The sequence below is a fragment of the Mytilinidion resinicola genome (assembly GCF_010093595.1).
Source record: "Mytilinidion resinicola strain CBS 304.34 unplaced genomic scaffold BDZ99scaffold_1, whole genome shotgun sequence".
Classification (NCBI taxonomy): Eukaryota; Fungi; Ascomycota; class Dothideomycetes; order Mytilinidiales; family Mytilinidiaceae; genus Mytilinidion; species Mytilinidion resinicola.
This window is the reverse complement of record NW_022985437.1, coordinates 1,359,151-1,383,844: the sequence shown is the minus strand read 5'-3', so window position 1 is coordinate 1,383,844 and position 24,694 is coordinate 1,359,151. Positions and strand designations below refer to the sequence as shown.

Below are 24,694 nucleotides of genomic sequence, written 5' to 3'. Positions count from 1 at the left end.
ACAGCCCAGTATCCATCTCGAACATATGCTGTTGGTCCAAACGTTCGTGCTTATGAGTACCGTGGATTTTTCGCTTTCATGTCTGCGCGCTTGACAATATCCATGATGTCTGTCCCATACGTCCTCTCTGGTTCCCGGGCCAACCACAGAATTCGGACAGAGTGTTCCGGATGGGGAATGCCAGCATCACAGCCAAATCGATGAGATAGATGATGGTGAACATTCGCCGGTACAGGAGAAGAACTCCAATCGGAACCCATGGGACATGTCTCTTAGCTTCTTGCGAGCCCAAGGAAGTAATTTTTTTTGGAACCAGACACGTAGGTGGTTCAGATGCTTGGTGATCCCTTTTGGTGTGGGATGGTGTTGTGGAGGCATCGTAGGTTGGTCAGATATCTCCGTGGCCTCGATAACATTGTCTCTCTGGCCATTGATCTTGGCAACGTCTTTCCGTCCTAGTGGAACTTCGACTTGAGGGGGTCTAGCAAGATTATCAGCTAACATCTTGTCAAAAAGAATGCTGCGCAACAACTATTGAATTTCAGATCTGGATTTCCTCCCCGTAAGAACTCCCTGCCTTTTTGTAATTCACCTTAATCAGCTAACAATCTCCCACGTAGGGCCACGTGATATGAGCTAACCTCAAGAATAAAGAAAGTTTCTTCTCGTCCGAATCTACTCTATGTTCTATAGTGGATTACTTGAAAGACGATGGCGGCGGTGCTGGTGGGATCTCACCAAAACAACAAATAATACCCGCTCTATGATCGTGAAAATAATTTGGGACAGCTTTCAGCTTGACTGTCAAAACGTGAAAAAGGAAATTCTCTGGCCATTTGAAAGCCTCCGAGGGACATGATTCCCTTGTCTCACTGTGAGATCTACAAAGACGCGAGGGCTTCAAAAGTGTGGAGTACGCACCCCGTCCCCCCCTCTCTTTACTCAAGCGCTTGGACTAATGTCTTCTCCAAAAATTGTCCATAAATACTATATGGCTGTGCGAATCGCGTCCCGCTGTCAGATCTCACCTAGCTTGCGCGGTTGGCGAGCTATTTGTAAAAAGGCTCAAAGACGGCGGGAGGCTCGAAAATCCTCCTACCGGGCGGCGGCAAAACAAAATTGCGATCTTCCTCTTCAGGCAACTCTTGGCAGCCGTGATGATTTCGAAAAGTGTGTAGTACGCAACCCCCTCTCTAACTTAACCACTTGGGCTATTCTCTTCTCCAAAAGTCCTTCAGAAATACTACTTGTTTGTGCGATTCACGTACCGATGTCAAATCCGTGCTAGCTTGCGTGGTTATTGAGTTGTGTGTGAAAAGGCTCAAAGACGGCGGAGGGCTCGAAAATCCTCTTTCCCGGCGACGGCAAAACAAGCTCGCGAATCTCCTCTTCTGGCAACTCTTGGCAAGCCACGTATAAGAGAATCCATTGACACTAAAGTATCCTTTTACGTTCCGCAGTTGTGTCAAGCCCTCCATCATATCTCTTCACCAATTGTCCAAGTAGGGAAGTGCCTGCCAAGTCGGGAGCCCTGTTCAGAATACGAGGCTCATGCACCTGTGAGTCAAAGTTAGTCACATGACAACGTGTTGAAGACTTCGCTCCCACACTCATTCCATCTATAGCACCAACAGGCCAAAATTTCACTTTCCAAGTTGAAGACCCTCAGACTAGACTACTAAATCACGATGCCACGCATCGCCCTCTTTGTCATCGACATCCAACGCGATCTCGCTCTCAACCCCCAAACGGAAATTTCGGCCGCCGTCCGCATTCTCGATGCCGGAACTTCCATCCTCGCTACCGCGCGTGCGAAGATCGAAGCTGCACGAGACCAGAGCAAAGATTCTGATTTAACAATCGTTTTCGTTCAGCATGAAGAGAAACCGGAGGATGGTGTGCTGATTAAGGGAAGCGTGCCTTGGGAGCTGGTGTTCAAGCCGATAGAAGGGGTGGCGGAGGAGAGGCTTGTTGCGAAGAGTGTTCGTGAGTAGGATTCATCTGATTTCAGGCTGAAAAGAGCTGACGAACTTTGCGGGTGATACGTTTGAATCGAACCCAGAGCTCGCGGTGCAGCTCAAAGCGGACGGTGTAGAGGAGTTAGTGGCATTTGGTATACAGAGCGAGTGCTGTGTGAAGTCGACTTGTGAGGGGGCGATGGCAGCGGGTTTCAAAGTCACTTTGCTCAGTGGGGCCCATTCGACCTACAATGGGAAAAGCAAGACTGCGGAAGAGATCGAGAGGGATGTAGAGAAGCACCTCATCGACCAGGGTGCTAAAGCTATTCCTTGGGAAGATTGGAAACCCTGAGCATCAAATGCGAGAACTCGTATATCCTTATTTGAGGTCTGTATCTAGGTTTTCAGATTTCTCGTCCACCTCTGGTAGAGCTCCCTCTCTCGCCGCCTCCGCAGCATCTGAAGTTACTTCTTCCCGGGTACCGTCACGCTTGTCACGATACAGTCTTTCTACCAATTCTTGTAGTGTAGCAAGCCTTTCGACTATTGCTTCCATCATATACTGGACATTTGCTGCCCTGGAAGTCAACTCAGCTAGCTCTAGCGCGAATTGTACTAGAAGGTCGAGCTGGCCCTCCTTAGTTGTTGATCTTGTATCCTCTGCTTCGCTATCAGAGTGATCGCGCTGAAGTTCGATGGAATGTTGAGCTTGGTCGGCTATGAAGCTCCCTTCAGTGTGGCTATGGCTTGGAGTATCCATTTTTCACAAACTCTCTGCAACGGAAAGAGAACCAGCCTGCGGGGTCTACTTATAGGACGCATTCCCGCCTCACTCATCATGATAGGGGCTCCATGTACACGACACCAGCAAACAGGCCATCCACTTTTTTTGTAGTGTGATCAAGAGAAGAAAACTTGAAAAGGTTGAAACTTGCTCGAACCAGCGCAAATATTTGCATGTCACATTTCTTGGACTTTCATCTCGCCTCAATAATCCACGGCCTCCTGATATTTTCTAGCTTAAGCTTTGACTCATTCGATAGTCTCCTGTCTCGCTTTCACGCATATTGCGTCGAACATCAAGATAGTCAATCACCGAACTCTAGGTAATTAATAAATATGTTGCATTACGTAGCATCGCTCTCTAAATCCGAAAAGCTTAACGCCTACTTCATCAACTTCCGTGCCTTGTTTCTAGTTTGCCAGTAGGTTGGTTCTATCTTCTGGGGGCCTTTGGTGGATCCAGGTTCAGACCTTCAGATACTTTGCAGTACATACGAGCTGCACTTTTCCGATTCCCTTCGCGAAGATACCTCTTCGCCAACTCCATATTCTGCTTAGCCACCCCAATAGAATATCCTGCCCTATCACAATACGACTGGTGTTCCCTCACGCGCTTCTCTGTATCCTTGATAGATAGCTCTGCGATTCGTTTGTGGTCTTCCGTACCAACGCCTCCGCCGTTAGTAAAGGTTCCGCGGGAGGAACGATATGGGGTATAAAAGTCTGAAGAATGGCCTCCATAGTATTGATGATTTCGACCTCCGCCCCCCAAGTCTGTACAGGTGCGTCGAGTTGTATAGATTTGGATCATAGCCCCAATAGTTGGAGTTGCGATGGTCATACCAATTCGCCATGTTTTGGGGAATAATCGAAGGGCAGAATATTTCACGCTGGACTTAGGTTGACAGTTGAGAGGCGCAGGAGATGAAGATGAAAAGAAGCGGGTTTGCAACCGTGTGCCCTTTTATGAGTGTCAGTCTCAGGGGCCTGGCGATCGCGTGGCTTGGTGTTCGCCGCAAACGAGACCGAGGACGGTAGCTATCTGCCAGCTCATGCTGGCGTTAGAAGAGAAAACGTGATGACGACTGAGGTTGCCAAACACACGCTGTCACGAGTCCGTTTCGTGTCATGTCGCTGGGGTTGAATGAATATGGAAATGGACTTTGGTCGATAAGAACAGCCACCCATGTGCTACTCGACGGTATCCAATGCCCGTAAAGGAATATTGCAACTCTGCATTTCAAGAGGCTTCGTCGTTATTGTGTCCTGCATAGATATTAATGAGATGAGCTTCTAAAATGATATGAAATAACATGTAAAGAAGCATTACTGGCAAAAATCTCTAGTAGCATACCGACATAACTCTACATACATGTTTAAATGAGTCATAACTACGAGCATTAACGCTCCAGACCACAGATCCGAGTAGCTCTCCCCGCAAGGACTTACCCAGATAATTGGACATCGAGGCATTTCGAAGTGAAGAAGTTGGTAGCGCGATGCGTTTCACGAGAAGGCATCGCTGTCACGTAGTATAATCAGCTAACAGATCAGCGGCAATGACCGTTGCTAGGTCCCAAGCCACAATTCACGACTTCGTATCGTTGACCGTTCATCTCTGGATCTTCAGGATGTTCCTACTCTCGTCTTGGAACAACGCCGGCCGTTGCTTCCGATGATCACTATACACAAGACTAATGTATTCGACATTGGCTTATCTACTTTGCATGTCTTAGTGCCCTGAAGGCGTGATGCATCTACGGGCGGGTGGCCCAGTCACCCATATTCCGCAGCACCTTCGACGTCGCCTGATGCTGTCTGCTGGCCTGCCAGGCTCCCGAATACACCCTGGTTGCCAACATGTTTGCCTGGGCCTGATGCTACCGACATATAGGTAGCAGTACACCCTCGCCCGCTCCTGCGTTCTCTTTGTGCAAATCAACCTCCGACGACTCTCCCGCTACAGCCTGTAGAAAGCTTCCCGAACATTATAGCACTCATGGCGAAAGATCCAGTCCCAGCAGCTAGCTTGCCCGGAGAGATCAACGCAGCATCGAGGTACGCTGAAGCTCCCAGCCAGCACCCCTCAAACCCACCCATTCTAACACCCCAATCCTCCAGATCTCTCCACACCAACCTCAACCGCCTCATAACCTCGCGCCTCCCGCTCTGCCTCCCTCCCCACACCGCCTCGCCACAGCTCTACACCACCGGCCTCCTCCACTTCGCCCACGTCTACCTAACCTTCGAGTCCCTCTGGCAGGATCTCGCCCTCTCCACCCAGCAAGGCACCCCCACCTCCCCGCTCCTCTCTTTCCTCCTCGTCGACCCCTGGGACGCCGATACCGACTCCGACCCCGAAAACGCGTCGCCGCCTTTCCCGCGGCCCTCCCCGCGCATGCTCGCGTTCCTCGCTTCCCTGCGCCCAGCCGGCCTCGCGCGCTCCAGCCGCCTGCGCAAGGATCTAGAGACGCTGACTAGGCTCAGCAGCACCGATCTCTCGGTCTCGCTGTCCCAGTTCCCGGGCGCCAAGGTGCAGGAGTACTGCGCGCATATCCGGAAGGCGGTGGGGAAGAAGCCGCATGTGCTGGTGGCGTATGCGTGGTGCTACTACATGGCTGTGTTCTCGGGCGGGCGCTGGATTCGTGGGGAGTTGAGGAAGGGTGGAGAGGAGTTTTGGCGGAAGGGCGGGGCTCAAAGTGGTGGAGAGGCGGAGAAGAAGGAAGTTGTGCCGTTGGATGAGGCTGGGTTGTCGTTCCTTTGCTTCCCCGGGTTGGATGATGGGGAGGATATCAAGGCGGAGTTTAAGAGCAGACTCGCTGCTGCTGAGGAGCTTTTCACTCCGCAGGAGAGGGAGGATGTCATCCAGGAATCGCAAGAGATATTCCGCTATAGTGTTGGTCTTGTGGAAGAGCTGGATGAGCTGCTGGCGACTAATCTTGAAAAAGCAGCTGCCGTTGAAGCTGCTCAGAAAACGAAGGAGACGGCAAGGCGCAAAGAGGTGCAAGACGTCGGCAGCTCCGGGTTTCTACACTCACGATGGCTGCAAAGTCCAGATGTGTCCACAGTGGTCCTCAGCCTCGGCTGCGTGGCATGGCTTGCGGTTTACTTGTTTATGGGCTCTGACCGTATACTTTGACGGCAACATCGTCCACACATATTTGAGGTGTTTTGTTTTGATAGTAGATATGAGACGTCGAGGCTCATTACGATTCTAGCGTTTTCCTGAAGGCATTCACAGGGGTTAGAGCGCTGGCAGATGGTACATCGGTGTGGGTTACTGAAGTATAATGATACCCCGTAGTTTCATTTTCGACTGCTAAGAAGTATATCATTGTCGTTGCCATATTCAAGCCTTTCGCATGAGCCGTCGCCACGAGTGCTTCCGTCCCTCGTAAACCGTCACCTCGTGAAGTGACCAGATGACGACTATCTCGTGTGCTGACTCAAGTAGTGAGCCTCAGTGTCGATGAAAATTCGGCGCCACAAACTTTAGCCGCAAGGGAAGTGTCGAGTGCCTTGCGAGCTACTCAAAGCTCACCAGGTAGCTTCATCGCTCAATCGAGATCAGCATCACGTTGCTGTCGCAACCGAGCAACTTCAAGAAGCAGAGTGCGTCCAACCTCCCGAATCTCCTGTGCCCCCCGCCGAGCCTCTCCTTCAGTCCGGCGAGCTTCCTGGCCCTGCCGCTGAAGCTCCTCGATCTGCCGCTGAAGCTCCCCTTCCGTTCGCTGAGCCGTGCGCCGTTGCTGCCTACGCTCCTCGCGACCTTCTTCTCCGAGACGCGTAGCCGTATCCACCATGCCCTCCAGCGTCTCCATGCGAGCCACCAGTCTTCGTAGGGAAGCCGTCAGGCGGACAATCTCATCTACTGACGGCAGGGCTTTTGTGTAAAGGATCGTTCGGCACATAGGGCATGTGTTGTTGTTGACGTTGCTGCTGGAGATCCATGCAACTAAGCAATCGTGGCCGAATACATGACTGCAATCGGGGATGCCGGTGATTTGACTGGCTGGATGGTTTGTGCCGAGTTCTTCGTGACAGATGTAGCACTCGTCTAGTAGTGCGAGATTGCTGGCGTCGATGTTGGTGAGGTTGTGTTCGAGAAAGTCCTCGGAGTTGGAAGGGAGGCTGGAAGGCATGGCTGAGATGGGTTCAGTCGACGATTTGGTGGTTGAGGGTTGGGTGAGAAGTGTGGAGGGTGAGTAGGTTCAAGCTACTCGAGCTTGAGCTGAGGTTGTACTTATGTCGAGCGCGTTGTTTGATGAGGTGAAAAAGAAGTGAGCGGGAAAGGTTTCAATTCATTGCTCATCTATGTAGTGAAAGAACGACTAGTTACGAAAAGAGACTTGCAAAGACCGAAATAAGCGTTACTGATTTTGGGATCAGGACAAGCCGTCACTCCTTTTAGATCAAATGAAGAGTGAAGAGAGAAGAAGGAAAAACAGATATGATATCATTGTTCGTTACTGTAATTTGGTTTCGGGTGAGCTCTTAACGAAAGTGAAATACGAGGAAATCAAGGGAAAAGAGAGATTTAGAACGGGTTTCCTTACAACACAAAAAAAACTTCCCTCACAGAGGACTGGGACATTCTGTGCAAAATCATATACCACCACCTGAGGTACCCACTCTGAAGCATTTCCAAATTCCCCACCACCTTGACCACGTGAAACTGCCTCTTTTTGATTTCCAACACGTGGGGCAGCCCCACAAGGTAACAGATAGGCCAAGAAGGTACAATGAAATTTCATCCAGATCTCTGAAAATATATCAAAGGCACACAAGCAAGCAGTGGCAAGGACGTGTACGCAGACAGACGTCCTAGTCCTGCAGGGAGCTCGACTCAAGCCTCAGCGTCGTCAGATCCTGAGACCGCATCCTTGGCGTGTTCTTTCTGTTGGTGCTTGACAAGGTCACGCCTGCGGGAGTACCCTTTGCCTCCAATACGGTCGCAGCCAGGCTCGGCGCATGAGAATTCTGATTCGTCGTGGACCTTCTTCATATGTTTGGTGTAATCGGAGACCTTGCGGAAAGAATTCGCAGACAGGAAGGAGGATGGAGATTTATACTCGGGACAACCCTCATAGGGACAGGATCTACCACCAAACACATTCGAAGTGCCTTTCTCCATGTTGTGGTAGTTCCTCAGGTGCTGCATCAGGTGATCCTTGCGTTTGAAACCATTGGCGCCTCGATGTTTGCGACAATAGAAGCAAGGAAACCTTTCGCCATCGTCTTCGTGGAGGTTCTTGTGCCGTTCGTAGGTATCGAAACGTGTGAACGTAGCCAGGCAGTCTTCGGCATCACAAGCAAAGGCTGCATGGCTCATCTCTGTAGCATGTTCGCCTAATGCTATTGGAGACAGCAACTCTTCCGTACATTCGTGGCATGGAAACCTCAACTTAGGGTGGGTCTCCCTAACGTGATGGTCACGCGGACCAGACCAAGAGAAGGTTTCTTTGCATGTGCGATGATAGCACCGGTACCTCCGATAACGTACCAAGCCACGTTCATGATGTGGCGAATCCTAATTAGCTTCGGCAGCAGTTGGCACAGTTGAGTCCAAGTACATATCTGCATTTTCGAGGGGTGGAGATGAGATGTTCCTTTCAACTGGTAAGCTAGTGTCCATCGAGCGGCGGACATGTTTGAGCTCACCCTTGTCCGTCAGAAAGACGGCTTCCTTGGATGTCAGAAGAGCCAGTCACAATACTTGATATGTATTGATATTGGCTGGATGAATACTGATCGCCTTGGTACAGCTGTCCAGAGTTCTCGCCTATATTCCAGTCAAAGAGAGCATCTAGAGCCCTATTCTGCACGGTGGAGCTGTTGTTGGCTTCGAAGGATGCCGTATGGTTGGCGCCGACGTTAGGATAGATTACCGTTCCAACCTCAAAGGGTATATCGGTACTTTGCGATGGACGCAGAAAAGTATCTGGCTCGTGAGGCCCAACAGGCTGGAAGGAATGATTGTAATAGGAATTACTTGGGTAGTCGGCATGATTTGGCCGTTGGTCGGAATGACAGAATTCGTGATAGCCCCCTAGGCTGGGAAACGGCTCGTTCAAAATGTCTGATGTTCCGCTATCCAGTGGTGCGGGTCCCCAAAAATGCTGGTAGGGGACAGCAGAAGATACGTTGGTCCCTGATGATTGACTGTACGACGAATCTTTTGGAGGAGGGTGACGTTGCTCGAAATGTTGAGCTTCGGGAATGGTTACCGGGCTCCACAAAATCGGCGGATGCGGCTCGTGAGCTTGCAGGACTGGCCAAACTAGATCTGAAATAAGGCTGAGAGACCACGCCCTTTTGTTAGCAGAGGTCGTTTTTTAAAAGCTTACCAAGACTCCGGGATGTTGTCCGTGTTGCAGGAAGCTAAACCAGAAGAGTTCGGTGGCTGAAGTTCAGCCTGGTCGGATTGTTGCATGGTTCCGGTTCTCAAAAGCGGCGAGGTGACGTTTGGCTCGGAAGTGGGCTGAAATGATGAGGAGGGAATTGATGGGAGGGCCGCAAACTCATACTTCGTGCCAAGAAAAGATCGCTGCTTTACCAAGGTATACATGAAGGAAAAGGGCGGTGACATGCAAGGCTGAGACACGGCTGCGTGGCCTCGCATAGAAAAAGGGCGAGAGTAAAATCTGGCAGAAGTGTTCAGTTGGTTGCCTCGTTGTGCGGTTTCCAACAAAAAGGGCGAGTTCTATGCACTGGCTGGCTGTTCATCGTGAGCTACCTTGGATGTGATCAGACGAGAAGGTCAGGGAAAAAGGAGAGCGAGAGAAGATGCAACAGAGATGACGTTCATATTTGAAGAGCGAGACTTGATCATGATATGGTGGATGCTCCTCATAGATATGAGGAAGCTTTATTAAAGCAGAGGCACATCTCATTGAAATTGAAATGACAACGATGTCAAATCCAGATGGACTTCCCAGTAAATGGGCTGAGGGATAAATCTACACTATTCTACGGCAAGCCGGACAGACCCGATATGCAGAAATAACGTCAGCCGAACAACACCGCGCCGGGATAAGTAGACAGTGAAACACCTGTCCTCAAGTCAAGCTCAATTCACTCCCAGCCTCTTAGTTGGTGCTTCCTTAACTAACTGACTCTTTCAATGTCTTGAATCTCGCCACGAACACACCTTGCCGCGAACCCACCTCGCCAACCGCCACCATGTCGACTCGCGGACAGTTCAACACCAAGAACCCCACGATAAAGCGAATACGTACCTATACTCCGTCCCAGCTCCTCCAACCTTAGCTAACCAATTCTTCTAGTCAAAGAAGCCTCCGAGCTGGCCTCCAACCCCTCATCCGACCTCCACGCCGAACCTCTAGAAGACAACCTCTTCGAATGGCACTTCACACTCCGCGGCCCTCCCGCGCCCTCGCCGTATGACGGTGGCCTCTACCACGGCCGGATAGTGCTCCCGTCCACCTACCCACTCCGCCCGCCATCCTTCCGCTTCCTCACCCCAACCGGCCGCTTTGAGGTCAACCGCGAGATCTGTCTGAGCATCAGCGGACACCACGAGGAGACGTGGCAGCCAGCTTGGGGCATCCGCACTGCTATGGTTGCTATCCGGAGCTTCATGGATACGGATGCGAAAGGGCAGGTTGGCGGGATTGAGTGCAACGAGCAAGCGCGGAAGAAGATGGCTGTGGAGAGTGTGGAGTGGAAGTGTGCGGCGTGCGGGAAGAGCAATGCGGAGATCATGAAGGAGAGGGAGGAGACGGTCAAGGAGATGGGAGGGGAGAAGACTGAGGAGGTTGTTCCGGAAGAGCTACGGCTGGCATATCGGGACGAGCTGAATAGGGTTGCTGAGGGAGGCGACGCTGCTTCGAAGAGCGAGACTAAGGAGTCGAAGGGGAAAGAACGGGCTACGGAGACAACACCACCTGTAACATCGGAACCCTCACCTCGACCTTCGGCGCCCGTTGCTTCGTCACCAAGAGTCACATTACCGCCCCCGCCAGCGCGGACGATACAGCTTCCCCAAATAGCCACTCAGCAATCGGCCGAAGCTTCACCAGCTTGGATAGACCATGCGATATATGGTCTCATAGCTGCTATTTTGTTCATGGTTCTGCGCAAGGTCATTTGAAGGCCTTATTTTCCGTACATAGGCGTTTATGGGTCAATATCTTGCAAAGCAAGCGATGATTCGGAGTTTATAGAGGTAGCTGGGTTACCTTGGCCAGGAGTCTAGGTAGGATACTGCACAGGTATCACTGTCACTTTCTTCTCCATTTCAAACTAAGATATGCTGTATCGATTTCATCTGCAACAGTGTTGTTTCTTTCGTCAAGCTCCTTACAGTGACCAGCATAAGTCTGTGCACACTCATTTGCCACTAGCTGGGATATCCCCATGGTTTTTCAATTGTCCAAGCACGATGTCAAGTTTGATGCAGCCAGATCTGGATTCCCTTTTTGACTCGCCGGCCGCCTGACAACTGGGCCCCCCCTGGCGGTGGTGCCTGGCTTCCAAAAGTGCTACGAAAGCAGCGCTATATCTAGGCGCTGGGACTTATGCGATGCCACGTTCAATTCAGCGGGATTTCAGTTTCCTTTTGACCAGTCAGCTGGCCAATAACGGGGGTACTCCTGACAGCGGTGTCAGACTGTCAAAAGTAACACGAAAGCAGAACTATATCTAATGGCCTAGATTTATGGATGTCAAGTTCAATTCAGCAGGATATAAGCTACCTTTTGGCTAGTCAGTTGCTTGACAAGGGGGGCACCCTTCACAGTGGTATCTGGCTTGCAAAAGTGTCACGAGAGTAGTGGGATATACGATTGTTCAGAATTATGACCAGGAAAGTATCATACAATTACGACTCGATGGTTACTGACGCCATGTCCCCTATCGGACACTTCCCGCTCCTAATTGTCGGTAAAAACAAATAAAGTACCCAGACCGCTTTTAGACGCAATTTTCAGCCACCCCGGCTGGTCTTAGAAAGTTCAAACAGCAACACCCTCGCTTGTCAGCCTCCATTCAAATGCAAGCAGAAGGGGAAAAAAGGAAAAGAAAGGGAATAAGAAGAAGTAGAAGTCACGCGGCGTTCACCCTACGCTTTCGCATTGGCTTGATAGGGCGCCCATGCCTGCTGATATCCGTTGAACCCACGGCCTCCAGTACCTTAGACTCCTGCGCCGCTCCACCCGACGTGGTGTTCTCCGCCAGTTTGGGGACTTCTCCACCAAACGTCTTCTCCTCCTCCAATTTGGAGACTTCTCCGCTCAATGTCTTACCCTCCTCCTGTTTCGGCTTCTCAACCTCTTCAACGTCCCAATCTGCTGGCTTGTCGATTGGTCCCCATGACGCAAATGCGAGAAGTTGCATCTCTTGACCCTCGTCCAGAACCCCCTCTGCGGCATTCTTACACACAAATGCGCAAAATTCGTCCTCATTGCTGCCATTCTTCTCCTCAGCCTCATCCTTCGGGAACATGTTCTTCTTGATGGTGTCGAAGACGTCCCTCTTCAGCAGACCAAGGGCTGCCAACGTCTGAAGCTCCAACAAAAGCCCAGCTTTACGGATTACCCACTCCTTGTGGTACTTCGTGGCCTGTTCCTCGGTACCGATCTCTTGCCCACTCACAATGATGTCGCTAATGTCATCATTGTCATCCTCAGTATCGGAATCGTCCCACTCGCCGGGAATCCGTGGAGGAGCGGCAGTGTACTCGAGGATTTCCGAGTCATCGTCGAGGTCGCTCAGGGTATCCTCAACTCCGTCCGAGTATGTGTAGTCGTTTGGCGAAGAAGTGGTGATCTGGGGCCTACGGACGAGAGGTTCGTATAACGCCATAATTTCGGCATGTGCCGCCTTATCTCCGTTGACGGCCATGAAAGCCAGAGCCCGGAGCTCTTTGATCTCTTTCTTGTCTTGAATAGACATAGGGGTCTCCGGCATCGACTTCTCAGGCTCGACGGTATCCTCCTGGGGTTTGTCAACGTCTTTGGGAGGCGTGCAAATGGATGATATAGAGCTCTCGATCTGAAGCTCAGACTCCTCTTCATCTTTCTCATAGTCCGAAGTGAGAGGCGAGTCAATGGTATTAGATTTCAGACTCGAAATCGGGCTTGTGGGCTTCGAGATCGGGCGGTACGGTGAATACCCTGGGAGACGCCCCGAGATGGTAAGAAATGGTAGGATCATCTCATTCCTTGGCTTCTGATCTGGAAGCCAAAGGCACAGCAATGCCATCATGACCTCATCCTATTTCATGTTAGCGTTGTCTTAGCCCTTCCAGGGGTATTTTCACTCACTTTGGTCATGCCCATAGCAAAGTTGTATTCGACGTCTTTGGCATACTCCAAGAGCCGTGTATCCGGATCACATTCAAAACGAGGCGTCGGGCGGAGCATGATCTGTGGTGCCGTAGAAGGGGTCCGGACTGGCTTGCGGGGGATGGAGTGTCGGGCAGAGACAGGAGAGAAGCTGCTTAGAATGGAGTGGGTAGGTGGGATAGGTGAGCTAGGCGTACGCGGGCCTGGATTCGAGCTGGTTAGTGAATGTCCTTTGCTGGGCCTCGCAGATTGCTTACGGTTTGTGTGGACTGTGAGGACACTCTCGCTGCGCACGGGTTGGATGTAGATTGCGCGCGCTGTGCCAATCTCGACGGTTGGGGCGTCCAATTCAGCGAGCTGCGCGGAGGGGGGGTGAGAGAACCGCTTCTTTAATGACGCTTTGAATGTTTGAAAGGAGGCGCCCTTTGATTCAGGCTCTGTGCGCTGCGCTTCTGTGACGACGCTGGCAGTGGAGGAGGCCTTCGGGCGGCGGTGGAATGGCTGCTTCGCCTTCTCAGCGAGGCGGTGGAAGGTGGACTTGAACCCCATCTTTGATGGTAGTCCAGGTCTGGAGAGAGTAGCTGGTATCGCAGTAGAAGGTACGTGTAGCTTGGTAGGCGGTGGGCAGGTGAGGTGAGACGACAATCAGTGCAGACCGAAGGTGTGTGGCTGCAATGTTGTGGTGTCGAGGTTACGGAGGTCGAGGTCAAGGCGGAGCTTTAAAGCAGTTCGGAGGACGGATTATCTAGTGAATCCGGGCCGCTTGAGCAGGTGTGTATTTTCTGTTCGTGATTTTGCTGCCGTTGTTGGCCGCTGCTTTGACGTCACGGCTAGATACCGCAGTCCGCATTCACTCGCCACGAAGCATCGGGATATGATAGAAACTGTTCGCGAATGCTATGCGGAGAGATATATATCTATATGAGCCGTGAAATGCGTAATCTACTCGGCGTCGAATGTGGGTGGTCAATATGGAGCTCCGCGAAGCTCACAAAATGTCAACAAAGCTATTTCGGGTAAGTGAATGTCACAGCTCGGGCTCCTTTCTTGCTCACTAGATGCCAATGTGAAGGGCAGCCCAGCTAGAAGGTAGGTGAACGGTCAAAATGTAGCTTGATGTCTACTGCCTCAACTTTTATCGTTTTCAGAGCTCCGAAAATACGTGACGATAGATATACCACTGCTTAAGCTTCGCTCTTGCTTGCTCGACACCACTGTATGGAGTAGCCCAACTATCGGATAGCCAGTCAGACAAGAGGTAGCCTGCTCTCTACTGCATTAGTCTTCACATCCTATTTGAAAACCTTAAAGCTTATAGGGGTACCCCAAGCACGGCTAGACCGTTGGCAAGACACTGGAAGTGTGTACATCTAGTACGAATCGCTTCAGCCTCAATTTCGGGATCCATAATCTATCCATTCAAGACAAGCATGCTCACTAGATATCTAAAGTCCAAAGAGCCACCTAAACTTCCCCAACGCTTGAAACTTCCCCAACTCAGCCATCACTCCTCAGCTTCCTCAACCTCCTCTGCATACTCCTCCCGCGCTTCCTCCAGCTCCTCCCGCTCGCTGCTCCCAGCATCGGACCGCGCAGCCGCCTCCTCCGCTTCTCGCAGGGACTCTCGAGCCGACGCAACCGACTCGGCGTCGCTGCTTGACATCTCGCCCTCTTCCCCTGAATCTTTCAGTCAGCAATCCGCACCAAAAGCACACCAAACATATCTAACTCACCGTACTCTCCCTCCCGACGCTCCTCGCCATACTCCCCCTCGCCCCGCTCCTCGCCGCGCTCCCCTCCACGGCGCTTCTTCTCCTTCTTTTTCTTCAACAACCCGCCAATCCCCTTGATAATCTTTTTCTTGGGATCTTCCTTCTCCTTCTCCCCTTTACTCTCTTTCTCCTCCTTATGCTCCCCCTTTGGCCCCTCGCCCGGTGGCAGCGCAAACGGCGCCTCCCACTGCGAGCGCCCCGTCGCGACCTCGACGTAGAACCAGCGCTGGCTGCCTTGGTCGAACTGCGCGGTCCAGCCGGGCGGGAGCTGTTGCTGAGCTGGAGCGGAAGGGGGCGTAGGGGCGTAGGGCTGTTGCTGTTGCTCGCCTGGTCGAGTGAGTTAGAGGAAGCTGAAGTGTAGTTTATGGGACTAAAGGGAAATGGGCGGAAGAGGGAGGGGGAGCCGTACCATACTGCGCCTGGGGCTGATATCCCCCTTCATGCTTCTTCTCTTCTTTCTTGTCGTCCATGGAGGCTTTCAGCACCTCGGCTTGCTCTTTGAATTTTTTGAAGAAGGCCATTGTGGGGGTTTTGGGGGAGATTGTTTATTTCAGGGGTTTTAGAGGAAGGATGGGGTAGAGAGCGGTAGAGGGCGGTTTGTGGTATGGTTCAGTTTAAGAAATGGGTACAAAGGTAGGATAATAGAGCGGATTTTTATAGGATACAAACAGACAGCGAAGCACGAAACTCACTCTTCCTGCAGCTAGACCCGCTATATATACTTCGTCGCATGGCTTGATCCTCTTGGCCCTCTTGGCTCTGCAGCTCTGCAATCTGTGCCCCGAACATCCCAGCCGGGGGCTGGTGAGCAGACATATATGCTCCATTATCCGTTCCGGGCTAGCTCCAACAACCTGTCCAGGGCTGGGTCATCAAGGCATGCATGTTCAGGACCTGGAGCCGACTGACGATCCAATCCGGATAAAGCCCGGAGCGCGATTCGTGCTTGGGGTGCTATCTGAGCTGAAGGCTGCATGTGAGTGAGGTTGTTGATAGTCAGGGTAATGGGCCGCGCTAGATAGGATCGAGGTGGTGGGGCGCTATTCTAGGTAAGCTTCTGGCCGGGCACCAGGGGTAGCTGCTTAAAGTAGGGGTGGTATAATGCAGGGAACTGAGGGGAGCAAGAGGCTTGGTTCTGTATTTAGGGACGTCAGAGAATGAGAATCGTTTGACTACTTACGGCTTGGAGATGAGCGGTACTATTTATGTCGAGATATCTAGAATCTTCGAGTACTTCTTGAAACAGTTCACAACCATTCCAAAATGAAACACAAGTCGACAAGGCTCTTGTAATAATAAGGTCTATTCGTGGCCCAACTCTGGTCTATTCACTGCGCGATAAATATCATATCCAACAACACCATACTACCTTTGTACAGCCCTGATACAGGCGTCCCCCAAATTTCCGAAATGCCAAAATAAAAAAGCTGCATACATCAACAATGCGCAAATGCAGCCGTCCATCCATGCACGAAAATGATCCCGAGCGCCGATTATGATAGTGATGTAATGCATCACCCCAATCCAACAATGCCGCTTCAAACACCCCCATAGCTCCTCTCACCACCACTACCACCCAACAACGCCCGTCCTTCATGACCGCTTCCGATGCTAGGATTGGGGCTGCCGACCCTCGGCGTCCCTGCAACAGACACACTCGGCACCCAGCCTCTCATCCACCCGCTGACCCTACGCCACCTCCAGCGCATGCCTCTGCTGTCCGCACCTCGCTCTCTGTCAGCTTCCGATCCATCGACGACGACCACGACTTCGCTATCGCGTTCGCTACCTCGTCCACGGCCTTCGTCCCCAAAGTACCAGAACTGCACTCCCACCGCGGCGTCCATGACTAGCACGCCCGCCGCACCGAGGAAGAAGGGCGTCGCGCGCGCAATCCAGTCGACTTGGACGGATCCGGAAGGACCGACCCAGCCGCCGCCCTCGCCTGGTGCATACGTGTGCCAAGCGCAGGGATTGGTGAGGATGGAGGATGAGTAGAACAGGTTTCCGAAGAAAGCTGCGACGAATAGGGTGGGCGAGAGACCGGCGGTTGAGCGGCGAAGGTGGTTTTTATAGAGTTGGGGGAGACGCGAGCCGAGATAAAGGAGGGTGGAGAGCCACGAAAGAATTGTTCCGGCGGCTTCGATGGGAGAGATATGAGAGTCTATGGGCTCCATGGAGATGGATAGGGTGGGCTTGGTAGGGGAAGCGGAAGTATTGGACACTAGGGCGAGAAGAAGCGAGATGTAGAGAACTGTTCTCGGCGATGGCATAGGCGAGTTACCTCGAATGCGATGTATCGTGCGGTCCGTCGGTGTGGGCGTATTGTTTGCGCTCGACCTCTCCTTGGTAGAGCTCGGCGAGCGGGCAAAATTCGGAATCCGGAAAACGTCCATAGGGTTCGAGCGGTGCACAGGGACGTTTAAACTCGAACTGGAGGATTGGGGCTTCTTGGTTTGGCTGCTTGGCGTATCAGGCCTGGTGGTAGTAGGGGTGCTGCCAATGCTAACACCCTCTAGCACTTCTTCCATTCCAGCTCTTCTGTCACCGGTGGCATCCGAGTTGTTATTTGAACGAGCCCATGCACTCCGGAGAGGTCTCCCATGCTTCAATTGCTGATACCAGATCCATTGTCCCACCAGCATGCAATCCACGAAGCAATAATAACCCGCGATTATTATTTGCCAAAGCGCCTGTCTAGTGAATACAGATCCAAGCAGATTGGAGACATCCCCAAGTAGCCATTCCGCCAAAAAGAATATGCTCAGTCCCGATGTCGATTTCAGTTGATAATTCTTGTATATCTGGGGTAGCTGGGCGAAAAGCCACGACACTATGCTCAACGTGCCTAAGGTGGTGGATATGAATGCGAGGTTTGTTGGCACGCAGGTATGGAAGGTCGAGGAGACGCGGTATAGGAAGTCGTTGTCAGGTTCGCAGTGGGCAGGTAACGCGGGCGAGATCAAGTGGAGGGGAGAGTATTGCGACATGGTGTCATAGGCGGAGGGGATTGCGGGATCGATGTCGTGTGCAACCCCGGTATGGGAGAACAGGAGCTATCTATAAGACGCGCGCTGCCTGCACCTCCAACCCCCTTCTGCCTTGGCTTCGTTAGATTCAGTTCCCCGACCCCTGGTCTCTCTCGAAGCCGCAGACAGTCAGATGCTGAGGACAGGTGGTGACTGGTCTTGGAACTCAGCTCCGGATGTCTCAGCCACCGGAATGCAGCTGATAGGGGTCGACGAAGGCCAAAGTTTGCGGTAGGAGGCAGTCCGAGGTCCTGAAAATAGGCTTTCTCTCCCAGTAAGTAAGGTGAAGATATCGGGTGCAGGGTGCAGGCTGTAGGTATATGTTGACGTTGCACAGTTGGGGTTCCGGAGATAAGCGCCTGGCTCAGCAAAAGGAAGTAAGAATGAGTCAAATGGAATGATGGGCAGATTGGCAAGAAGGGAGTCAGCAGCGAAACTCTATCGAGAAGAACAAAGCAGAGGAGGACAGGACGTGACGAGGAGAGCGACTCGAGCCGTATGTGAGCGAGGGGGCTGCATCTCTCGTGGACGCCCTCGGCATCGGATGGCCGGTTTAGGCATGATGAGGAAGCGGCGGCGGGAAGCCCCAGAGTTTCGCGCATGATCTGGCTTGGGCGGCGATCGGGGCGCGATAAGTGAGTGATTGCGGCCTGTCACTGGGGCAGCTGGACGGAGAGCGTGGTGGTGGGCGGTCTGCTGCTGATAAGCCGCAACGCGTTAGCCGCGAGATATTGGCGATACCGGACCCTGAACGGCCAGGCACGCGACAACCTCCGCGCTGCATCGTGAGCCTGCGAGAAGACGCTATTACTCATGCCGACATCCACCGTCGCCTGCACACACCTGCCCCGTGTTATACAGGAAGTCTCCTTCATTCCCTCCCGAGTATTCTACCGCCGAAATGCGCGCCTCAGGCCGGTCGCCGAGGTCCACTCCTTCCATCGCGCTCGACTCACAAATAGACTCCTACACAGGCACGGATATCGCCCCGACATTCCAACTAACAACCAGATCCCACGCACCCTTCTTACACGCCCTCTTCCTGGTTTACCCCCTCATACCCCACCTCCACCGTCTCCCTTACATACGGCGGACTGCCACAATTAGCCTCACTCCACACTCACCCCAGCACAATCACACCTACTAAACCAGGTTCTTCGCCGCCACAATCGCCGCCGTGCCCACCGCATACGCTCCGAGCAGCATCCTCCAGCCCCCGCTCTGCCCCGCCGCGAGCCCCGCCAAGTCGTACACCAGACACCCGCCGAAGATCCAGTCGCTCATACTAGCCGCGCCCGCGAACCCAACCCCAGTCACGATCTTGACGAGCGTGCTCGGCGGGACATCCTTGAAGTAGGCGGCGGAGGTGTTGTGGAGGAGGTCGAGAACCCCGATGCCGGCGAAGGTCTTGGCGACCACGTGGGTGAGGATAGAGGGGGTCGAGTTGACGTTCATGGGCTTGAGCGAGGTGGAGATGAAGAAGAGCTGGGAGAGGGTGTTGATGACGACGAAAACGTTGGAGGTTTGGAGGTTGTTGGCGTTCCAAAAGAACATCCATGCTGGCGAGATGCGTTAGGATGTGAATAGTGAGGGTAGGCCGAGTTGGGATGGAACTCACTTCCTATGCAGACATTGCCAAGGATGTAGTAGGGCGCGTAGCTGGTCATTTCTTGCACTTCTGCGCGCGTCCCCTGGCCCTTCCAGAGCTTGTAGAGCCATACCAGCTGGAAGATCTGCTGGGGGAAGAAAAAGCCGGCGATGGCGAAGGGCTGCGGGCTGAATGCTGCGAGGTTTGCGTCGTGGATGTCCTTCATGTTCGGCGATGAAAACATGCCGTATTGCTGGAGTGCGAAGTCATAGGCAAACGACGCAGGGGCGAGGTATCGCGCGGTACTGTGAGAGATGCCCATCTTGATAATAGATGAATTATTGGGATAGAGATTATTAGATATTCAGGAGAATAGGAGAATCTACAAGTTAAATCTAAAAGAAAACAGACCCTTATATGCGAAGATCCACGACTTACATCTGTCGGTTTGGTATTCCGTCAATGCTACGTTCAACTCTACGTTCAAAGTGTCATGCACGTCATTAATGGACCCTTAGTCCCATGTCACGGGATCTCCCCTAGATAGGTAACTCCCTGCACTCCATGCTCTCTCTGCCCTCCATGAATTTTGAAATGTCAATCCCATCTAGGACAGGTAGTTCAGCCACATTCCCCGCAATTGACCAGTCCTTGCACGGTGCTCTTCAAGTCCCAAAAACCACACCAAGAACTAAAAGTGGACAGCCTTTCTATTCTATAACTATATGCAGATGGTATCCTACGTAGCAAGACCGAAATCATCATGACTCATTGTCATGTCTAGAAGTTATCAATGATCGAAAACCTTGTGATCCGATCGCCTTCATTTGGCAACCTATTTTCCCCTTTCTCTTGCCGCAAGCACTCCCTCGGCCGTCTCCACTAGCACATCGAAAACCCGCCTTAGATACTTCTCCTCGGCCATCGGATTCGCACTAACAACTCGAATCGTGAAGATTCCCTCCATTGTCGTACTAGTCAAGAAGAACTCCCCTCCCGAGTTGATTCTCTCGTACACCTCCTTCGTGACAGCATTTGCATTAGCCAAGTACTGGCTCTCTGCGTCCGACGTGAAGTCATTCAGATACGCTTCGTGGTTTGGATCCGGGCTCGAAGCTGGCGTCACCCGCGCGCCCCTCGCAGCGCCCCGCTTCTCCGGGTTTACAGTTAGCACTGTAAGCGCGAATGCAGGTCCAGCAACGACAGTGAAGAGGTCGGGTCTAGATACGACGAGAGAGTGGAAGAGCTCGCCGAGCTTGATGGTGTTCCGGAGATGCGCTTGGATGCCATCGACACCGTACGTTCGGAGCACGAACCAGATCTTCAACGCCCTGAAGCGGCGACCTAGCGGGATCTGCCAGTCGCGGTAGTCGGTGACGAGGCCTGAGTCGGAGAACTCGTTGCGGAGGTATGAGGGGGTGATGCTGAGTGCGTCGGTGAGAGAGCGGCGTTGCTTCACCCACAAAACGCTTGCGTCGAAGTTCGTTAGCAGCCACTTATGCATGTTCGTGTTGAAGCTGTCAAAAGCAGCGAGAGGGGCCGCAAGATACTGATACTCCGGTAGAGCAAGCGCTGCCCCTGCGTAGGCTGCGTCCACATGGATCCAAATGTCGGGATAGTCTTTAGCTACTGCCACGATTTCCTCAAACTCGTCGACGGCGCAGGTGTTAGTCGTCCCGAGAGTCAGGCCCATGAAGAAGGGTTCTATCCCTTTGCTCTTGCATTCTTCGATCTTCTGCCGGAGTGATTGAGCTGTGACCCTGAATCCTGAGCTCTTCGGTGCGGGTACGGAGCGGAATCTGACGCCCGCAATGTTCGCAGCCTTTTGCACCGAGCTGTGGGAGTGCTCACCCCCGAGCGCAACCAGCTTTATCCGCTCCTCGCCCATCTTCTGCTCCTTTTCTTCTCCATCCTCCATGTGCCCGCACCTCCTCTGCACAATCCGTTCTCTCGCTGCGACCATGACCGTGACAACCGCCTCGCTCGCGCTCCCCTGAATGACACCGCCTCCTTCTCCTTTACTCAGATAGCACTCCGGCAGAGCGAAGAGCCCTGCAAGCCAGTCCAACACCACCGTTTCCAGCTCCGTCACCGCGGGCGAGCACAGCCAGTTGAACGCCGGTGCTGTAAAGGCCGCACTATACATCTCGCCCAGCATGCTAGGGAAGGTCGAGCTAGCCGGGAAGAAGGCCATGAAGTTGGGCGACTGCCAGTGGGTGAGGCCCGGCATTATGACGCGTTCGATGTCGGACTGGATCGCGGGCCAGGACTCCCCCGTCTGAGGAGGGCCATTGGGGAGCAGAGGGCGGAGGTAGCCCGGCGAGACGGTCGAGAGGACTGGGCGGGAGGCGAGGGTGTCGTAGTATTGTATTACTTAGGGTTGGGGTTAGTGGGTCAGTGCAATGGATTTGAAGTTGGGGAGATTTACTCTCTTCAATGGCAGCGTGGGAGGCCTCTCGGAACTGGGAAGAGTTCATGGCGGGGTATCTATTAGATGGGGAGATTGTAAAGTGAAGGGAGTAAGATTTAGATAGTGAGAGCAAAAGAGAAGCGTTTTCAAGGCAATTATATATATATTTACATGAACGAGAAAAATTGAAGGGGCAAGATGATGACCTGCGGCACAGAGCATAATTCCGGACATCCAAAAAGTTTCCCCTCCACCCCTTGCATAAGTCTGCTAGACCTGCTCCTTCCAGCTTGGTAGCGCGCCTTATCGATAGTAGCAACTGCGTTACGATTGGTGCGCTGTTCGAAATGTGCGGAAATAGTGGGGATGGTGCGGAATATCGCCGTTGAGACTTCAACGTCAATATGCAGTATGCTTAGTGATGTAGTGACGGAATAATCTATACTTACTCTCGTTCAGGAGCATAGATCATAAGATATCAGTTCTCCGAGCTTGCAGAAAATCCGATGTAAATATGCCAATGTCCCGTTTCTGTAGCGGTAGATACCGTCGTCTGAGGTGGCTGGCGAATTTACATATCGTTCAAAGGGGCTGCTGTATGCGTCGTCTAGATCTGTAAAAACTTGTCGAAGGACTTCGAACGGTGGGGACAAATGCACGCAGGTAGGGTTATAGCTCTACATACTTCTTGACTGAGCATGACTAAGTCACTTTCAGTTAAGCGCCGTGGCGCATCTGATAAGCCGTCTGAACTTGACCTTCCGGTCAGAATCAGAATCAGATTCTGGGGATGAATTGAAGCCCCTCAGATAGCGGCGAAGCAGTACACACTGTAGTCAGTCTGAATTGAATTTAGTACAAGATGATATATCATGATCGTCATCCGCATTTTCTTTTTATGCATCTGGGCCCCAAGTACTAGTTTACAATTGTGAACAAAGATCAACTTCTTGATATCGAAGAAGGGTGTGAGGCACAAGGGAAGGTAAATGGACTCCGGAACGCCTGGCCCACCTGAAGGCCCCCAGCCGTTACCAACCCTTAGCTAATCATGCCTGTGCCAGTTCAAGTTCCGTGGGCTTGCTCTGCCATTGAAGCCCCCTGTGTGTTATGTCAATCCACAAACCATCCGTGAGTGTCAACCCAAGGAACCTCAACATGAGTGTCAATCCGAGGAGACTCAACATGAGCGTCAACCCGAGGAACCTCAACATGAGCGTTTTCGCCAGTCTCCTACAGAAACGCACAGGTAGGTTAGCCAAGTGCTGAATGCTTGTCCAATGGCTTTCATGTACCAGTATCTTCAAGATGGCCTGCCAGTCACTCAGGTCCAGATAGAAGTAGCCGGCGAATCTCTTGCGAACTGAAGCGTCCAGGTATTGAGTCAGTGCTTCTAGGACTTGTCCAAGCATCTTGCCGGTCTGTTCTTCTTGATAACGAGGCGCATTCGTCGTGATCTTGAACGATGACTCTTTCTTGTCTAGCACGACACGAATTCTGACGTAGCTGTCGTAGTCACGGCACGGGGTGATCCGAATACCGGTCCAGAAAACGATGTCGCGGATGCAGTTGACGCCGTACTCGTCTTCTGCCGGGTCCTGAGCGTCGCCAATGTCGTTGAACCATGTGCGAATGAAGCCAATGTTCTTCGTGTTGTTGAAGTAAGCCGCAAAAGTTGACTTCAAGAGGAACCGGGCCAATAGTATGTCGATGTCTCTTGATATGCGAGGATTATGGGCCCTTTTGAGGTTCTTGATCATAGTAGACTCCATACCACATACGTCCGAATTTGCATCGAGAGCCTTGTCGCGCTTGCGGGACGCATGTGGGTTTTGTTTGTGAGTTGGGGGGAATAGACCCAAGAAGTCGCCAATTTCCAGCCAAATCTCTGTAGGGAGGCCAATCGCGCTCACGGTGCTCACGAGAGGTGCCTGCCTCATAAGAGGGCGGTTCCCCATGAGCAAAGATAGAGCTTTGTTTGGCGCGGCGGCGGCGACGACGTCCTGATCGCGAGTCATATTCGTGGAGATCTCAGGCGCGTTTTTGGAGGAGTTGACAGGGCTGCTTCGGGATGAGAACTTCGTGGTCAAAGAGCGAGCTGGTTTGGTCGCAGCTTTGTACGGCGAGTAGCGGTTTGTTACTGAGCGTGGAACGAACAAACGATGAGGTGCCATCTCCACCGACGACCTAGGACCCACGACTGAGCTCTAACTGGGGTGAAACGCGACGCTCTCAGCAGCGAGAGCAGGCGGAGGTGGGGTTGTGCGGTGCGCTCCAACCTTGGTTGTCGTCACCTAAGAACCACAGGACTGGACAAGCGCTAACCCGATTGGGCGATTCGTGAGAGATGCAGCCTCAAGGAAGATACCTCTTTACAGACCTGTGTAAAGCTTCTTGCAACTGTCATCAGCGCCTGGACCTAATTTCTAAACCTGCATGTGATGGAAGTCCATCATTTTGAACGGTCGGTAAGCTCGCCAGGCCACCTCAGTGGAGGATACGTGTACACACGCAGGAAATACAAGAGCTTGCTGACTCACCACCTTTATGGAGTATCAAGAGAGGAGAGAAACGTCTTACCGAAATAGAGCGATGGCCCATGGAAACCAACTACAGTAACCTCATCACATTTCTGTGTAAATTGTCTTGCCGCTGTCATGGGCGCGTCAACAAACTCTCATAAATCTGAACGCGATTGAAGTCTATCATTTTGAAAAACCGGCAAGCTCGCTGGGGTACCTCAGCCAGCGGCACATAGGCGCAAACAGACTCACCATGTGACCCATAACTTGACCCATCATTCTAGATTCTCATCAAAACATCGATATCGCTACAGGCAGGCCTAAC

The 24,694-nt window shown here is 52.3% G+C and overlaps 13 protein-coding genes across 13 annotated transcripts; 3 read left to right on the top strand and 10 right to left on the bottom strand.

Annotated features, from left to right (window-relative positions):
* Positions 1-1,302: 1,302 nt before the first annotated feature.
* On the top strand, positions 1,303-2,298 carry BDZ99DRAFT_404778 (Isochorismatase hydrolase; the record flags this gene model as incomplete). The annotated part of the gene is made up of 3 exons (XM_033716403.1): positions 1,303-1,559; positions 1,670-1,980; positions 2,021-2,298. Coding segments are annotated over exons 2-3 (570 nt in total), but the record flags the coding sequence as incomplete, so codon positions are not given.
* A 39-nt stretch (positions 2,299-2,337) lies between these two features.
* BDZ99DRAFT_513511 (uncharacterized protein) lies at positions 2,338-2,718 on the bottom strand (the record flags this gene model as incomplete). Its single annotated transcript, XM_033724717.1, has 1 exon — positions 2,338-2,718. The coding sequence occupies one exon, from the start codon at positions 2,716-2,718 to the stop codon at positions 2,338-2,340; it is 381 nt and encodes a 126-aa protein (XP_033584232.1).
* A 1,683-nt stretch (positions 2,719-4,401) lies between these two features.
* BDZ99DRAFT_565037 (heme oxygenase-like protein) lies at positions 4,402-6,084 on the top strand. The gene is made up of 2 exons (XM_033727427.1): positions 4,402-4,799; positions 4,863-6,084. Exons 1-2 carry the CDS (start codon positions 4,741-4,743, stop codon positions 5,878-5,880), a joined length of 1,077 nt encoding a protein of 358 aa, XP_033584231.1. The 5' UTR covers positions 4,402-4,740; the 3' UTR covers positions 5,881-6,084.
* A 130-nt stretch (positions 6,085-6,214) lies between these two features.
* On the bottom strand, positions 6,215-7,034 carry BDZ99DRAFT_457020 (uncharacterized protein). The gene has a single exon (XM_033718594.1). It carries the CDS (start codon positions 6,881-6,883, stop codon positions 6,299-6,301), a length of 585 nt encoding a protein of 194 aa, XP_033584230.1. The 5' UTR covers positions 6,884-7,034; the 3' UTR covers positions 6,215-6,298.
* A 407-nt stretch (positions 7,035-7,441) lies between these two features.
* On the bottom strand, positions 7,442-8,423 carry BDZ99DRAFT_12180 (uncharacterized protein). The gene is made up of 3 exons (XM_033712528.1): positions 8,403-8,423; positions 8,319-8,350; positions 7,442-8,261 (listed from the first exon to the last, which is right to left on the bottom strand). Exon 3 carries the CDS (start codon positions 8,071-8,073, stop codon positions 7,588-7,590), a length of 486 nt encoding a protein of 161 aa, XP_033584229.1. The 5' UTR covers positions 8,074-8,261; positions 8,319-8,350; positions 8,403-8,423; the 3' UTR covers positions 7,442-7,587.
* On the bottom strand, positions 8,272-9,309 carry BDZ99DRAFT_513507 (uncharacterized protein; the record flags this gene model as incomplete). The annotated part of the gene is made up of 3 exons (XM_033724716.1): positions 8,272-8,350; positions 8,403-9,053; positions 9,089-9,309. 3 exons carry the CDS (start codon positions 9,307-9,309, stop codon positions 8,272-8,274), a joined length of 951 nt encoding a protein of 316 aa, XP_033584228.1.
* Positions 9,310-9,923: 614 nt separating this feature from the next.
* BDZ99DRAFT_513506 (UBC-like protein) lies at positions 9,924-10,854 on the top strand (the record flags this gene model as incomplete). The annotated part of the gene is made up of 2 exons (XM_033724715.1): positions 9,924-9,975; positions 10,028-10,854. 2 exons carry the CDS (start codon positions 9,924-9,926, stop codon positions 10,852-10,854), a joined length of 879 nt encoding a protein of 292 aa, XP_033584227.1.
* Positions 10,855-14,436: 3,582 nt separating this feature from the next.
* On the bottom strand, positions 14,437-15,509 carry BDZ99DRAFT_12090 (uncharacterized protein). The gene is made up of 2 exons (XM_033712520.1): positions 15,230-15,509; positions 14,437-15,147 (listed from the first exon to the last, which is right to left on the bottom strand). Exons 1-2 carry the CDS (start codon positions 15,339-15,341, stop codon positions 14,735-14,737), a joined length of 525 nt encoding a protein of 174 aa, XP_033584225.1. The 5' UTR covers positions 15,342-15,509; the 3' UTR covers positions 14,437-14,734.
* BDZ99DRAFT_457015 (uncharacterized protein) lies at positions 14,499-14,726 on the bottom strand. The gene has a single exon (XM_033718593.1). It carries the CDS (start codon positions 14,709-14,711, stop codon positions 14,553-14,555), a length of 159 nt encoding a protein of 52 aa, XP_033584226.1. The 5' UTR covers positions 14,712-14,726; the 3' UTR covers positions 14,499-14,552.
* Positions 15,510-16,104: 595 nt separating the features above from the next.
* On the bottom strand, positions 16,105-18,269 carry BDZ99DRAFT_457014 (uncharacterized protein). Its single transcript, XM_033718592.1, has one exon. It carries the CDS (start codon positions 17,808-17,810, stop codon positions 16,359-16,361), a length of 1,452 nt encoding a protein of 483 aa, XP_033584224.1. The 5' UTR covers positions 17,811-18,269; the 3' UTR covers positions 16,105-16,358.
* Positions 18,270-18,876: 607 nt separating this feature from the next.
* On the bottom strand, positions 18,877-19,823 carry BDZ99DRAFT_565029 (uncharacterized protein; the record flags this gene model as incomplete). The annotated part of the gene is made up of 3 exons (XM_033727426.1): positions 19,468-19,823; positions 18,994-19,408; positions 18,877-18,943 (listed from the first exon to the last, which is right to left on the bottom strand). The coding sequence occupies exons 1-3, from the start codon at positions 19,757-19,759 to the stop codon at positions 18,877-18,879; spliced, it is 774 nt and encodes a 257-aa protein (XP_033584223.1). The 5' UTR covers positions 19,760-19,823.
* A 309-nt stretch (positions 19,824-20,132) lies between these two features.
* BDZ99DRAFT_493111 (uncharacterized protein) lies at positions 20,133-22,042 on the bottom strand. The gene is made up of 2 exons (XM_033723207.1): positions 21,866-22,042; positions 20,133-21,810 (listed from the first exon to the last, which is right to left on the bottom strand). Exons 1-2 carry the CDS (start codon positions 21,912-21,914, stop codon positions 20,273-20,275), a joined length of 1,587 nt encoding a protein of 528 aa, XP_033584222.1. The 5' UTR covers positions 21,915-22,042; the 3' UTR covers positions 20,133-20,272.
* Positions 22,043-22,688: 646 nt separating this feature from the next.
* Positions 22,689-24,480, bottom strand: BDZ99DRAFT_493110 (uncharacterized protein). The gene is made up of 2 exons (XM_033723206.1): positions 24,428-24,480; positions 22,689-24,240 (listed from the first exon to the last, which is right to left on the bottom strand). Exon 2 carries the CDS (start codon positions 24,019-24,021, stop codon positions 22,897-22,899), a length of 1,125 nt encoding a protein of 374 aa, XP_033584221.1. The 5' UTR covers positions 24,022-24,240; positions 24,428-24,480; the 3' UTR covers positions 22,689-22,896.
* Between the last annotated feature and the right edge of the window lie 214 nt (positions 24,481-24,694).

Bases quoted from the DNA above. Each gene is read 5' to 3' on its own strand.
- BDZ99DRAFT_565037 (XM_033727427.1), top strand. From the start codon at position 4,741: ATGGCGAAAGATCCAGTCCCAGCAGCTAGCTTGCCCGGAGAGATCAAC. The intron at 4,800-4,862 runs GTACGCTGAAGC...CCAATCCTCCAG, and splicing joins GAGATCAACGCAGCATCGAG to ATCTCTCCACACCAACCTCA.
- BDZ99DRAFT_457020 (XM_033718594.1), bottom strand. From the start codon at position 6,883: ATGCCTTCCAGCCTCCCTTCCAACTCCGAGGACTTTCTCGAACACAAC.
- BDZ99DRAFT_12180 (XM_033712528.1), bottom strand. From the start codon at position 8,073: ATGAGCCATGCAGCCTTTGCTTGTGATGCCGAAGACTGCCTGGCTACG.
- BDZ99DRAFT_457015 (XM_033718593.1), bottom strand. From the start codon at position 14,711: ATGTCAAGCAGCGACGCCGAGTCGGTTGCGTCGGCTCGAGAGTCCCTG.
- BDZ99DRAFT_12090 (XM_033712520.1), bottom strand. From the start codon at position 15,341: ATGGCCTTCTTCAAAAAATTCAAAGAGCAAGCCGAGGTGCTGAAAGCC. The intron at 15,148-15,229 runs GTACGGCTCCCC...TCACTCGACCAG, and splicing joins TCAGCCCCAGGCGCAGTATG to GCGAGCAACAGCAACAGCCC.
- BDZ99DRAFT_457014 (XM_033718592.1), bottom strand. From the start codon at position 17,810: ATGTCGCAATACTCTCCCCTCCACTTGATCTCGCCCGCGTTACCTGCC.
- BDZ99DRAFT_493111 (XM_033723207.1), bottom strand. From the start codon at position 21,914: ATGAACTCTTCCCAGTTCCGAGAGGCCTCCCACGCTGCCATTGAAGAG. The intron at 21,811-21,865 runs GTAAATCTCCCC...CCCAACCCTAAG, and splicing joins CCACGCTGCCATTGAAGAGA to TAATACAATACTACGACACC.
- BDZ99DRAFT_493110 (XM_033723206.1), bottom strand. From the start codon at position 24,021: ATGGCACCTCATCGTTTGTTCGTTCCACGCTCAGTAACAAACCGCTAC.